Raw genomic sequence first — 13,353 nt, 5'->3', positions numbered from 1 at the left:
CAAAAGTTTGTCGGCTCACCTTTGATGTTCATACAGTGTGTCGACTGCTTGCTACAGGTCGTCTGATGCATTTCTTGGACGCCGGAACATCTCGGTTGGGCGTTCGTGGAGTGTGATGCTATTCACGACACGACCACTGCACTTGGAGTGGCCTTTCACTGTGTGTGAGGACGAACCTTTCATGTATAATTTTTCATAACTACAGTACATGTATGCCAAGGGGTTATTTGATTTTACACATATAGCAATGTCACACAATGTTGACACATTTGTCCAAGATTAGTTTTAAAAATGAAAGTCACACGTTGACAAGCCTAAGAGCAACTCCAACGCGTTGTCCGCGCACGTTCTTTGGGTCGCGACGGATAGAAAAGGCAGTCCAACATTCCGATCCAAACGGACGCGCGGCGCTATTCATCCGCATGCCGACCCATTTTTGGCTCATTATTTAGACTGATTTGCATTGGCGCGGACACGGGACGGATGCGCGCAGCGCCCGTCTACTCCTCCCCCTGGCCCGCTAGTCGGTGACACATTGGACATCCTCTCACATCCCATATCGGCAGCAAACCCTCGCGTGCCTCTGCCGCATCGTCGCTGTCGCCCATTTGCTGGTGTCGACAACGAGCGAGCCCACGCTGCGGGGAGGTTCTGCAGGCGCGTTGGGGGCACAAGGTGGCAGTCTGGTGCTGGGAGGCCTGGATCTACCAGGTGTACTCATGCTAGCGGCCCGGGAGGGGCACTATCGGCTGCTGGTAGTGCCTGGTTGCCGCTTGTGTGAGCAGGGAGGCTCCGCACATGGTTGGATGCGGGGTGTAGGACCCGATCTAGTCTCTGCAGGCCCGTCGTCGAAAGGCTTGATGGTGGCCCTGCACAGCGGTGACGTGCTCGTTATGTGTGTGTGTGTGGGGGGGGGTGCGGTCCAATGGAGGTACGGGTCGATCTTGGCCTGCTGCGCGGGAGTGGCTGCTCTAGTGAAAGCCTGGCCGGTGCTCGCCGGCCGACGGCGACGACGCCTGCGGGCGTCGCTATCCTCCTTCGAGGCATCATTGGGAATCTCACTGCCAGTTCTTCCAGATCAAGTCCTTCGGGTGAAAACCCACATCCCGTTGTAGGCTCGGGCGGTGGCGTCGTCTTCAACGTCGTTCCCCTCTTTAGGGCACCGTCTTGAAGACTTTAATTCCCTTGGTGCTTCCTACGAGTGTACATGCACGGTGGTTTCTGTGACAACGATGACAGCTATGAGCAATATCGGAGGCGTGGCTTTGGTCCTTGTAGCCGACTCTTTTTCTCCAGCATGTCCTAGGTGTGCCTTGACTGTCTATTGCTGTGAAGTCAAAGCCGCAGTGGGGGACTGATGGTATACGATGACGCGGGACAGGCAGTTCGATCGGCGACCCGTAGTGATGCCAACTCGCCTTATTTTCCACCATTGTTCACCGTTGAAGTCGGAGCTGCGCTTCCTAGTGTGGTTTGTTTGGAGTGTTGGGCTGCAACTTTTTAGTGCTGCTATTTTTCTTTTCCTTTGATCTTTGGATCTTTTGGTCCTAGGACATTCACCATCTTATTGTTTTCCGTTGCTTCCTTCTATTATTAATGAATATCAGCGATGGTGGATCTTTCAAAAAAAAAACTACTCCTACTAGTTGGATTCCTTCTTCGATTCTAAAGAAGTAGACGTTGCTTCCCCTTTAATCACCTCTCCAGATATCTCAAAACTCAATTCTAGCAATGAGTGTACGAATATCTATCAAATTTCTTTCTATCAATAAATCGATTTATTCTTCACAATATCGAAACTCGCATCCTTCCTACACACAACCAAAATTGCACCGAATTTGGTGAACAACCGAATAATAACAAGCACATAGCCCATATTTTGGACTTGAAAAACACCCATTCAGGATGTTTCGACGTGGCCGAAACTCGGCGCACCACCTGCAACGACTAGTGGTTACACTTTATGACCAACAACAGTGAATCGAGGAGCTGCTGGGCCAGTGCCGAGCCCGGGCGATGGTCGAGCTTGCCGGCGAACCTCTGACGGGAGAGATTTGAGTGACTAGAGGAGGAACCGATACCTGCATTCGGCGTGGAGGCATTGTCGGGGATGTGCGGTCCGGTTCTCGTCCAATCCATGGCAAGGAGCAGTTGCATGTAGACGGAAGCTCCAAATCTAGTGCGAGTGCAGAAGCAGATCCACCCAAGTGCCGGTGGAGCCTACGGACCATCTGCAGTAACGAGCGAGTGCTGACAGGGATGGGAGGGGCGACGCCGACACGGATGTGGCATCATAGTGGAGGGGAGGCCCTGAAGGAGAGGTGCGGCTTTTACTCACCAGCCAAGCGATGGAGTAAATATAAAAAAAAATCTGGGTCCAGAGTAAAATTTATACTCCTTTACGACGGATTGAAATCGGTAGGTGTCGGTTAGTGGAGTAAAAATGTTTTTTTTTACTTCACTAACCGGTTATAGGGATTGGTTAGAAACGGCCTAAAGTTAGACCCGTGAGTTAAACATACTTACATAAATAATTTCCATACATCAGAGTTAATATCCTTCAAAACATTCCTAGAACTCTGTTGTTTCGGTTGTATGGGTTTATGTTTGTGACATGATGCTTTTTTCTGTTTTCTTTTGTTCGATATTCGGTTATCTCTAATAGTGGAACCCGACCAAACGGTATCAAAATGTTGGATCGTGTGAAAAAGAAAAATCCCTTGGTGATAGTACAAAGAATGGGAACGACGTTACATACCTTTTTTTTTTATTTTAATTTTGCTAACCTCATGTATCATGGGGTACGACGTATATGCCCAACCTGCGTATCTCAAAGTGAATTTTGCAAAATACAAAAAACGTGGCAGTTTTTACCAAGAAATGCCCATAGCCATTCACTTTAACGTGCTAGGTATATGGAATGTATGATCTACAGAATCTTCAGGCCTCATTAAAGAAAAGTAAATCTCTACTATTAAAGGGGATCCGCCGTCGTCGTGATGGTTTGCAGCGATCCCCTTCTATCGCTAGAGAAGTCCTCCCACAGTTTTTTTTCATCACTCCAAAAACCAATCGGTTCAACAACGAAAAACCTCGCCTTGCACTCGTTCCCGATCGCGCCCCGCACTCTTTCCCCGATCGGTAGCCCACCTCTCCCTCGTTCCCTCGATCCCCATGAACCAGCCGCCCATCCCCTCGATCCCCATCCCCACCCCCTCCATCTCGTGATGCACACGATCTCCCCTATGTTCTTCCCACCCGGCCAGGCAGGGAAGCAGTTTCATGATCCGCCGCCAGCCGTGCTCGCGCGGGGGGAGGGAAGCCGCCGCCGGCCGTGCTCGTGCGGGGGGAGGGAGGCCGCCGCCGGTCGTGCTCGCGCGGGGGGAGGGAAGCCGCCGCCGGCCGTGCTCGTGCGGGGGGAGGGAGGCCGCCGCCGGTCGTGCTCGCGTGGGGGATGGAGGCCGCCGACGGCCATGCTCGCGCGGGAGGAGGGAGAACCGATGTGGGTGGCCTGCGAGATCGCGCGCCTGCCGGAGGAGCTTGTCTCGGCGGCGCTGGCCCGCACGTCCCCGCGAGACGCCTACCGCGCGGCCGCCGTCTCCCGGGCCTTACGCGCCGTGGCCGACTCCGACGATGTCTGGGAGGGCTTCCTGCCCCCCGACGGCTTCCTGCCGCTCGCCGACGGTGAGCCATCGGGCCCCGCCCCGCCCTCGTTAATAGTAAGATCTCGTGAGAAAAATCGGCGCCGCCGCCCCACACTCGGAGCATCGTCTTATCCATTCATGTCGTCCACCTATGGGCACACGCCACCGCGCTGACAGGGGCTTGTCACCGGTGAGGCGAGGCCGATGCTTCAGCTATATGTTCGCAAGGAGGCGGGGTCGATGGGGCGCAGGAGGATGCCGGACGATGGCGCTCCGGCGAGGGCTTGGCTAGGGCAGCGACCGGCGTGCTCGCTTGGGAGGTGGGAGGCCACCTCGATGTGGCTCAGGCGTGGCAGCACGGCGTCGAGCCGTTGCGGGTGGCGCCGAGCCGGGGCAGTGGCCTGACGGGCGACGTGCAGGAGGTGTTGTCCTTGAGCCAGCGGCGACGGCTGTAGCGGGACGATGCGGGATGTCTACATGTTGCTTCAGGGCTGCGGGTCGTGGGCAGCGTCGTGCTCGCCGTGATACCCGTGTGTGATTTGGATCTAATTACAGTGCGCTCCTCCTTCTCCACTTCAGCTTTCTGGTCAAGGATGAGTGCCTCCTCTCCTTACCCATCCTTCCCCGGCGCTAGTGGCCATGCTTGAGCGCGGGTGGAGAGTCTGGTTGTGTGCCATGGTTGATGCTTGACGCAGCAGACGGTCAATGATTCACAAGTGTATGGCTCTGTACAATTCGGCCTCGCGTTATTTTTTCCAGAATTGGGTGTGGGTAGTCTCTAAACTGAATTGAGTAAGCTAAACTTGTGCATCTAAACTGATTGAACTTGAAGATTGCCTTTGGGGAGTAGTTTTAGTTGCTAGATGTTTCAGGCTCCAAACAGGCATACATTATGTGCTTAATGTGTTGGCATAAACATAATCAGTTTTATGTTTAGAAATCAAGTCACTGTCCACTCATTTTATTTTTTCATGAATATTTTGTGTTGAAATCAAATTACCGTTCGCTTGTTCTGAATTGTTGTCTTTTTTTTGTTGATTCTTGATAAAATGCTTAGTTTCAGGATGTGGCCATTGGCTCGCGGGGAAGAAAGCAGAAACCGGTATGGCGATGGTGCCAAGGAGGACTCTCAGGCGTCCGCTGGTTGCATCGCTGCTGCCATACCCATGGAGTGGCGCGGCTCCAACCAATCTAAGATGGTATTCCTATCTCTTTCTTTCTTCAGGTAACAATTCGTGTGTCATCCCCTTTTTTTAAATGAAGTACAACCTGCTACTACCTGATGGGCACTGTGTCTGAACCTGTCAACCCCTTCAGTTGTGTCGATGCAGTGCAGAGTCCAATAATGGTGGAAATGAATTAGATTCCAATGAAACTAACAATTTTCACACAGTGGCCTTTTTTGCTAATTTTCCTAGCTTCTTCATGGTAGAGTAGGTACAAAGATACTCCCTGATGAAATCAAGTGGTATTGTGTAAAGTAGCAAGCCTGAAAAAACTTCGTTGGTAACTGAGTTAACCAATCATAGAACTAGAAACAGGTAGGTGATAGGAAGATTGGTGGATTGTGAACCTTTTACACAATCTTATCCCCAGGCTGCACCACATTTGCTATAGCAAAGGTGTCTATGTTGCTGAAATACTTACAAATGGCTGTTAGTCGGTGCAAAGTACATGGGAACTTTGGTACATTATTTTAAAATTGTGATACAACCTCCAAGCTACTTGTGAAGGTGTCAATTTATGCATTGATAAAGACTCAATTATACTTCTGATGGTATTTTTTTCTGTTAGCTATCTGTACAAGAGAATGAACTTGAGAAATATTGATTTCTAGGTAAATTTCTTTTGAAAGTGAACCTTCCCCTGAAAATTAAAGTTATTCATGGCTGGTTTTGAAAAATAAACATACTAACTAAGTGTTTTAAAAAATTAACATACTTAAAGTCTTTCGATGTTTTCATGGAGATAAAACCCATCATTTACGTGGTAGAGATGAGATTATTGACCCCTTAATTGCTGGTCTCTAAGTTGAGCTAAACCATTTTGCAATGTGCATTGAACTCGAAAACTCTACCTGATACTGTTGTGAATTATTTAGCTCTCCATTGCTGTGTTATTTATTGTTCTGAAGGAGACTAGATATTTAGAAGAAACTACAATGCACCAAAGATTAAAAACAAATCATGAAGACTCACATCCAGATTGTTCGCTAGGCCCATCAATGGCATTGTAAGACTCAAAACACCACCGCCTGGATCACAAATCAATCGCTAGATGCATGTCGAAGCACTATTAGGTAGCACTATGAGGTCCTTGTATTGATCGTGGTTACTGTTTGTTTGAGGTGCAAAGGAATCGGTACTACAATAGAACTTGAATCCGATGAGGATGGAGGACATTTAGTTTTGGTGGAGACATCAGGTGCATATAAACAACCTATTATCTTCCGTTATTGTTTTCCATCATTCAACGGTGCAATTTCCTAATTCTTTTTTGGTACTGTCCAAAAAGGTTATTAGTATGGATATAGGTTTGTCAAAATTAATTAGCACATATGAGGTTCTTAGCTCAAACCTCCTTTGGCTCTACATAATTCTTTGAAGCGGGATTCTAGATAGATGATTTTATATGAACCTCATAAAAAAGTAGTATACCTTTGATCCTAACTGGCATTTTGTATGTCGGATGATTTCAACTTGCTATGTCCCAACATACAATTTTTAACGAAAAATGTATGAGAAGTCCTAACAGTCTACACTTCTGCATTGTTTCTTGAAATGTAGATCACTTCTCTAGCACTCGGACAAACAGTAGTTTGCAGATTGATGAGTTGTTTCCAGTTCCTTTGGCAGGTACAACACATGTCAATGATAATTCTGCCCCACAACCAAACAAAAAAATATGATGATGATGCTCATTGGTGCTAGGGCTCCAGAAGTGGGTTTAATTTTTGTGGCAGCATGGCTCTGCTTGGTTCAGTTTTTCTTGGTCTACTTCGAGTTCGTTCCTTCTTGTGTAGTGGTGTTGGGGAACATACTTATCAGTAACTACTGGATCCTGTGGATTTCGAGGAGATGGAATGTCTACTTCAGGTTCATTTTGTTTTCTCCTAATCAAACCTGGGCTGCTCGATGTAGAACGGCGGGGGCGGCTGGAGCTTGCAGAACGGCGGCGGCAAAGGCTAGAGCTTCCAGATCGACAGCCCAACCTAAGCAACAGCTCCAAGGAGGACGCCACCAAGTGCTTGGTCTCGCTGGGAGACCTCATCGATGTCGAGAAGTTGGGAGGCGGTGTTGCTGGCAGTGCCACGCTGCACCTCCGTGTCACCGGCATGGCTACTGCAGGTAATATCACAAATATTGTGTGATAACATCAATATCAATCTCTCAAGGTAGGAAGAAAGAGAGGAACATGATGAAAATTGTATTGCCGGTTTTAGCAGGCGTGCTGGTCCTCACATGCTTACCCATTGTTGGATATTGCTTGAATAAAAAAACAACCAGTGTAACCTAGGCGTGTACTAATGTTCGATGTACTCTTTTCTCTTTAATATTACTCCATTGTTTGTGAGTCCCTATTTTGATTTCCCTGTTTGCTCTCTATTTGATTCACAAGTTCATGAGCAACTTTCTGCTTTCTCCCTGTTTGACTCAAGTCTTAAAGATTCATATTTAGTTAGATAGGTTCAGTGATTCAAAATAATATTTGAGAAGCTTCTATGTTGGCTGGCATCACTGATGGTAGTTGTAGAATTGTAGCTAAGGAAAGAGTTCCTCATAATTCATCGGATGTAGACCAATAGGGTGTAAAAGACTTTGAGTTTCTAGCTTTCATAAAATTTACACATGTACTCCCTCCATCCCATAATGTAAGACCATTTTGCAAGCTTAATAGTATGATGTGGTTAGTCATTAAACTTGAACAATAAAGTGTGTCAATTGAGGTTCAGGCCATATTAATTAGCAACTAATTATTTTGTGGCACTTTCACCCTAGTGTATCCACTGTCTGACCATGGGATTGAATATCCATCAGAATATTGTAGCCTTTTCCTGACTCCATGCCCTTTTCAAGTGGAGTTGCAGAAATAAAGAGTACGAATAGTGAAACGATCATAGATGTGAACACCTACAGTATGATTTATCTTCATAGATATGCACTCGATTCTCAAGTAGTTTTATTGTTTTCTTTATATACCTCAAGTAATTAAGCTTCTGCAATTCATGAAAAACAAAAAGAAGGTGTCATGTCAGCTCCTCAAGCTAATCAAGTAACAAAAAATAAAAGGGATGAGTAGTCAGATTCCATTAACATGTATCTTGATTGAGATTCAGTGGGTTTACAAGTAGTTTTAGTGTTTTTCTAGATAGCTCAAGTATTAAGCCTCTGCAATCATGAAAAACAAAAAGGCGTTCTATCAGCTGATCAAGCTAATTAAGTAAAAAAGGAAATTAAAGGGACCAGTAATAAAGTTCCATTAACCAAATGCTTTGCATCTATTAACCTGTACTCATATTAGCCCAATCTTGTTCAATATTGCTTAGATATTTGCCCCTTTTTTACAAATCAAAATCCGTCTTTGTAACATGGGCGTGTACTAAAGTTGTCTACACTTTTTTATGTTTAATCTGGTTGTCCAATCTGTGTAAGTTGGGCGTTGCTTGTATTTTATATTATGAGTTACCTATACTTTATATTAGTCCAACGTTTGCCAGTCTGTGTTTAATTCTTTGTTGGCTTCCTGTTCGATTTATATCCATGAACAAATAAGTTTTTTTTCTCCCTGTTTGATTCAAGTCTGAAATATTCATAAATGCCACACTTCAGTCAGTAAATGAACAAAAAACTAGGACTGATTTTTTAGTCAGTTTTGTGTCAACGAGTAAATCTCTGCTCGAGCTTATAATTACTTTGAATAGAGAAATTAAGAAAAATATATGGAATCATCATCACCCCTTAACCGATCGGGCGGCAGGATGTAGAAATCCAATCTACTTGGTAGAGACGTACTGGCATGTGATGCTATCCAAGTAATAGCCATTATATGCGTTCCACTGTGTTTCAATTTTTTTCTCTTGCATTACCTCCACTACCTAATAGAAGCTCCTATCAGCTAATATTACGAGTGGAGCGGCAGGCATGGCCATATTCGGTGCTGCGAGCAGCAAGCAGTAGAGGATAGGTTTTGTAAGTGCTAACATGGTAAATTAATAGGGTTTGTCTAATCTTTTTGTATTAAGGAGTTATATACTTTTCCTTCATGCAAAGATTATTGTACTATTAATTAGTCTATAGTGGAAAAGTCAAAGAGTATCATACTCAGGTTGAGTTAGGTAGTTGGAATATTTGTAACCACACACTAACCTGAAAGTTAGGCACACTAATTAAGCTTGATATTTTTAAGGCAGTTCAAAGGGATATCTTCCTAGGTAGTCAAATGTACAATGCACAATATCAAACTGCTGTTATTTTTTTCATTTCCTCCCAACTGCATAATAATTCTTTGTTTTTAATTTCACCACAACAAAATTATTGTAATTGTGTGCCTCTTGGTGATTTTATATATTTTTCCGTGTGGTTACTTTGATTAACAATGTAATTTTCTTGATACACTTAGAAATATCACTATTATATATGGTGTGTGTGACTTGCATGGTTTAATTCAGTATATTTTTGTTACTACTAAACTTAGACATACATGTTCATTGAGGTCGAACAATCGTTATCAAATTTTGAAGTTATCAAATATGTGGAAGGTATGTTTCAACTCCCGAGGTGTATCCCTAGCAGGATCATCCTAGGTAGTCAAATTTACAGTGTATAAATTTTGAAGGACGAAATTAAAGGACAATGACATAAATCACAAACTTTGGTAAGATCGAAAGGTGAAGATTCTCATGGAGAAATGAAAGAGAAGGGACGAAATTGAAGAACAATGCCATATTAAACCACAAACCCCGGTAATATTGAAAGGAGAAGATGGAAGATAGAAGTGGCAACACGAATGAGTCGCTTGGTGCAAATGAGGATTTTGTTCTCCCGTTGCAATGCACGGGCTCTTTTGCTAGTGGAGCATAATAGTATCACCATGAGCACTTCTGTGAGAGTGAAAGTCATCCCAACTCTCCAGTATCCAATACTCCTTTTGTACTTAAATAATTTTAGTTGAAGAAAACTAAACTAAATTTCTCCAACTACAATTATTTAGATATAGAGGGAGTAGAAAACATATCTATATGAACACATAACCAAGGAACAATTATTTGAAGAATCATGAGGGAGAGGAAGACCTGTTTTCACTCGATATCTGTTTGAAAACGACCCGTCTGCTTTGCTTGGAGAATGTTTCCCCGAGCTCCATCTGTTATCCGCTGGTTGAAAACAATAATCAAAATACGCTGGACAAAGTGAGCAAACAGAAATGAAAATAAAATAAAAATGAATATATGATAAAGTTCTTAAATGAACTTCTGCCAAGCCATACAACATTCTCCAAGTACTGAATTGCATGGTGCACGTAGCTTCATCGAATCCATTGAACAAGACACTATGCGTGCAACAATCCACACAAATACCTTTCTGATGCATTGCATAATACAATCTTATCTCGTCCACACCATTGCGTTCTTTATAGTCCCCATCTATCAGGCAATGGCAAGTGTAGTTGTTTCGCACCAATCCCCTTCCATCATCTCGTAAAAATGGTGTTAAGAGCATCTCTAGCTCATACATAAAAAACACGAAAACTGTAAAGTTCCGACGAGTTTGCGGCCGGGTTCAGTTTGCTACGCAGAGCAGACTCCACATGTGCAGCCCGGACCACAAACGTTTTCCGCGAATTCGCAAATGTACGCGGGGGTAGACATAAAAATCGTTTGTGCTCCCATTTGCGGGGCCAAACCCTCATCTCCGCCGCCGAATTCGTCGCCGCCGTTCCCCTCCCTTCCCTAGCTCTAGCCACCCGATTCGCTCGTCATGGACGCCCTTCCTCCACATCTGCAGCAGGAGCGGCGCAGGTGCGTCGCGGCCGACGCTGCGCGGAAGCGGTCGTCGCATAAGTGGACGAGGAGGGGGCTCCCGGTGCCGGCGTCGGTGCTGCGGCGGGAGACCGAGGAGTTCGACATCCGCCACGGTCTCGTGCCGGCCGCCGTGCCTCCCGCCGCACCCGCGCCTCCCGATTCGCCATCGTCGGAGTTCGAGGTGGGGAGTTCCTCCAGCACCTGGACCCTCTCCACCACGGCGTTGTTGCCGTACACTCCGGCCCGCGAGGTCGCCGACGACAAGGAAGGCTTTGAGATCTACGATCCTGCCACATTTGAGGGCTCGGTGACCCCGAGGACTTCGTCCCCGAGGAGGTCCTCGCCACGGCGACCGGTGCGGTCGCGGCGCGCTCCGCGGAGGAGGTCGAACACGACGCCAAGCACCGCCGTCGTAAGGTCGGCATCAATCAGCTCTTGCTCGAGCAGGGCCTCGAGCAGGACCGCCTCCACCGCGAGCAGGAGGCCGCCAAGGCGCGCAGGAAGGGGAAATTCGTCGTCATCTACGTCGTTGACGACTCCGACGAGGAGTGAATGCATTCCGACGACGGCGCGGACGCACCCTGCGAGCTCCGGTGAGCTAATTTTGGTCTGTTTAAGGTTAGGGCCACATCTTCGAGCGCATTTTGGCCATCTGTGGCAATATTTAACCCCCCCCTCCCGCGATGTAAATCTTAACGAACAACGGATGAGCTAGTAGTGGATTTTGAATGTTTAAATTTACAGTTCTGTTTGCCGTGTCGGTTCTGCACAACACGTTTCTGAAACTGCAACCTAGTTTGCACTGGACTGCAAACTACGTTTGCAGTTTCAGAAACTGCAGGGTCTGCTAGAGATGCTCTAAGCCAAGCAATTATGCGGTTCTGCTGCTCATCCTACAGGCATGTTCCAAAACCAAGAGTATGCTGAATAAAGATTCCCTTTTCTATAGTATGTGCAAATAAAACAATATAGGTTACTGCTAAGGGTCAAAAAGTACCTGAGATCATGGCATCAAAAATATTCCTTGCTTCTCTTAGGTGTCCCTTCCCACAATGCACACGAATCAAGCAAGTGTATGTAAACAGGTAGGTTGTAAACCATCACTGGCATTTTCATCCACAACACATAGGCACACTATAGGTTACGAGTCTTGCACAATCCATCAATAAGAACATGTATGTGACTATGCCAGAACAAATTCCTCTGAATATCATCTCCTTCATTAACTGAAAAGCCTCAGAAGTAGCACCTAGAACCAGCTCCACATAAATCCTTGTATTGTAGGCAAAGCAATCTAGCTGCAAACCTTTGGTGAGCATTTCATCAAAGAACCTAATCACCACAAAAACGTCAGGCACACAACCCTGATCTCCCATCCCCTTGAAAATTCTAGCCCCCTTCTAAATTGCCAAATCCACAAGACTATAAGCGTGTCATATGTCAAAAGTGTTGGTGCTAACCCAAAAAGCCTCAAATCAATGAACAACCAAAGTGCCTCCTTCAAGTTCCCTTGCCTTACAACATCTATTCATAATAGAATTGTATGTAACCAAATATGGGAGCGATCCGACAGCCCTCATTTCCACAAAACTTTACATCTCTGCTTCACATCTCCCCTGCTTTAAAAAACCCAGCATTGCACTATATGTTATCGCCGAGGGCAAATGAGCAATGCCCTCGTTCCACGTCTCCCATTGCAATGCTCTAGTCTTCTCGACAAAACCTCTTGCAAACAACGTGCAATAAGTGGACTATACATGAAGGCTGAAGCTCTTTAGACAGCTGCATTGTTAGAGCATATATCTCCATATGTGGTTTTGGTAATTGATGACAATTCCTATGGACTAATGGTTGCCTTAAGTTATATTTATAGGATATGTCCATAGGCACTTCTTGAAGTCCATCTATTGGGTTCAAGGAGTTTATATGATGACCAAGATGGTGTTCAAGGTATTATCCAAAGAATGGTCATAGAGACACAAGGTTGATCAAGATCTCAGACAAAGAGTAAATGAAGATGATCAACACACAAAGCGTACAAGATGTACCGAGAGGGATCAAGTGATCCCATTGTATGGTAAGCATTGTCCATTACGTGTTTGTGTACTAACCCATGGTCTTCGTGAGAGTTCTATGTGGGATTAGGTGTGTCTGCATGGGCTTGCGTCTAGAGGAAGATCTCATACAACCCATGAAGGATGACGTCAAGTGGTGATCTTCATCAAGATTGCGGTGTGCAAGTTCAAGTGGATCAGCATGAAGATATCATGCTTGAAGCCTGCCGTCCATTGTGGTGGCAATGGACTTGTGAAGATATACTGAAGAGCGGCTCACCCATGTTGTGTATGGGGGAGCAATCAACTAGTCTTCATCAAGCCAACGCAATCAAGAAGGTGGTCCATCTTGAGGGAGCCAATATCATCGTCATCTAGCTCAAGAGGACGAGGTGCAAGGTATAGGTTTGCCCTTGATAGGTTTTCGGTTTTAGGATAGATTGTCGTTCTGTCAACGGGGGCTCTCAAGTGAGTAGCTCGATCGTATCGTTCGCTGAGAGCTCAAACATTTCCATACTTGCATCATACTTCTTAGTTCTTATTTGGTGTTTCTCTTTGTGAGTTTTAGAGCTTATGGTCATCTTCATGACAAGCTCGTGTTCATCAAAAACAGAGTCCATATGCATCTACTATG

The 13,353-nt window shown here is 45.6% G+C and overlaps 1 protein-coding gene across 9 annotated transcripts; it reads left to right on the top strand.

Annotated features, from left to right (window-relative positions):
- Nucleotides 1-3,062: 3,062 nt before the first annotated feature.
- On the top strand, nt 3,063-7,222 carry LOC123448157. 9 transcript variants are annotated; one of them, XM_045124953.1, is made up of 5 exons: nt 3,063-3,684; nt 4,702-4,843; nt 5,992-6,068; nt 6,431-6,499; nt 6,785-7,222. In XM_045124953.1, the coding sequence occupies exons 1-5, from the start codon at nt 3,228-3,230 to the stop codon at nt 7,012-7,014; spliced, it is 975 nt and encodes a 324-aa protein (XP_044980888.1). In that variant the 5' UTR covers nt 3,063-3,227; the 3' UTR covers nt 7,015-7,222. The 9 variants fall into 9 exon arrangements, with proteins under 9 accessions (XP_044980888.1, XP_044980886.1, XP_044980891.1 ...); XM_045124951.1 differs by having other exon boundaries at nt 3,064-3,684; nt 4,708-4,869; nt 6,000-6,068; XM_045124956.1 differs by having other exon boundaries at nt 3,064-3,684; nt 6,488-6,499.
- Nucleotides 7,223-13,353: the final 6,131 nt, after the last annotated feature.

This window comes from Hordeum vulgare, chromosome 4H (genome assembly GCF_904849725.1).
Source record: "Hordeum vulgare subsp. vulgare chromosome 4H, MorexV3_pseudomolecules_assembly, whole genome shotgun sequence".
Classification (NCBI taxonomy): Eukaryota; Viridiplantae; Streptophyta; class Magnoliopsida; order Poales; family Poaceae; genus Hordeum; species Hordeum vulgare.
Note: the sequence above shows the minus strand (reverse complement) of the source record. Positions and strands in the feature narration are given on the sequence as shown.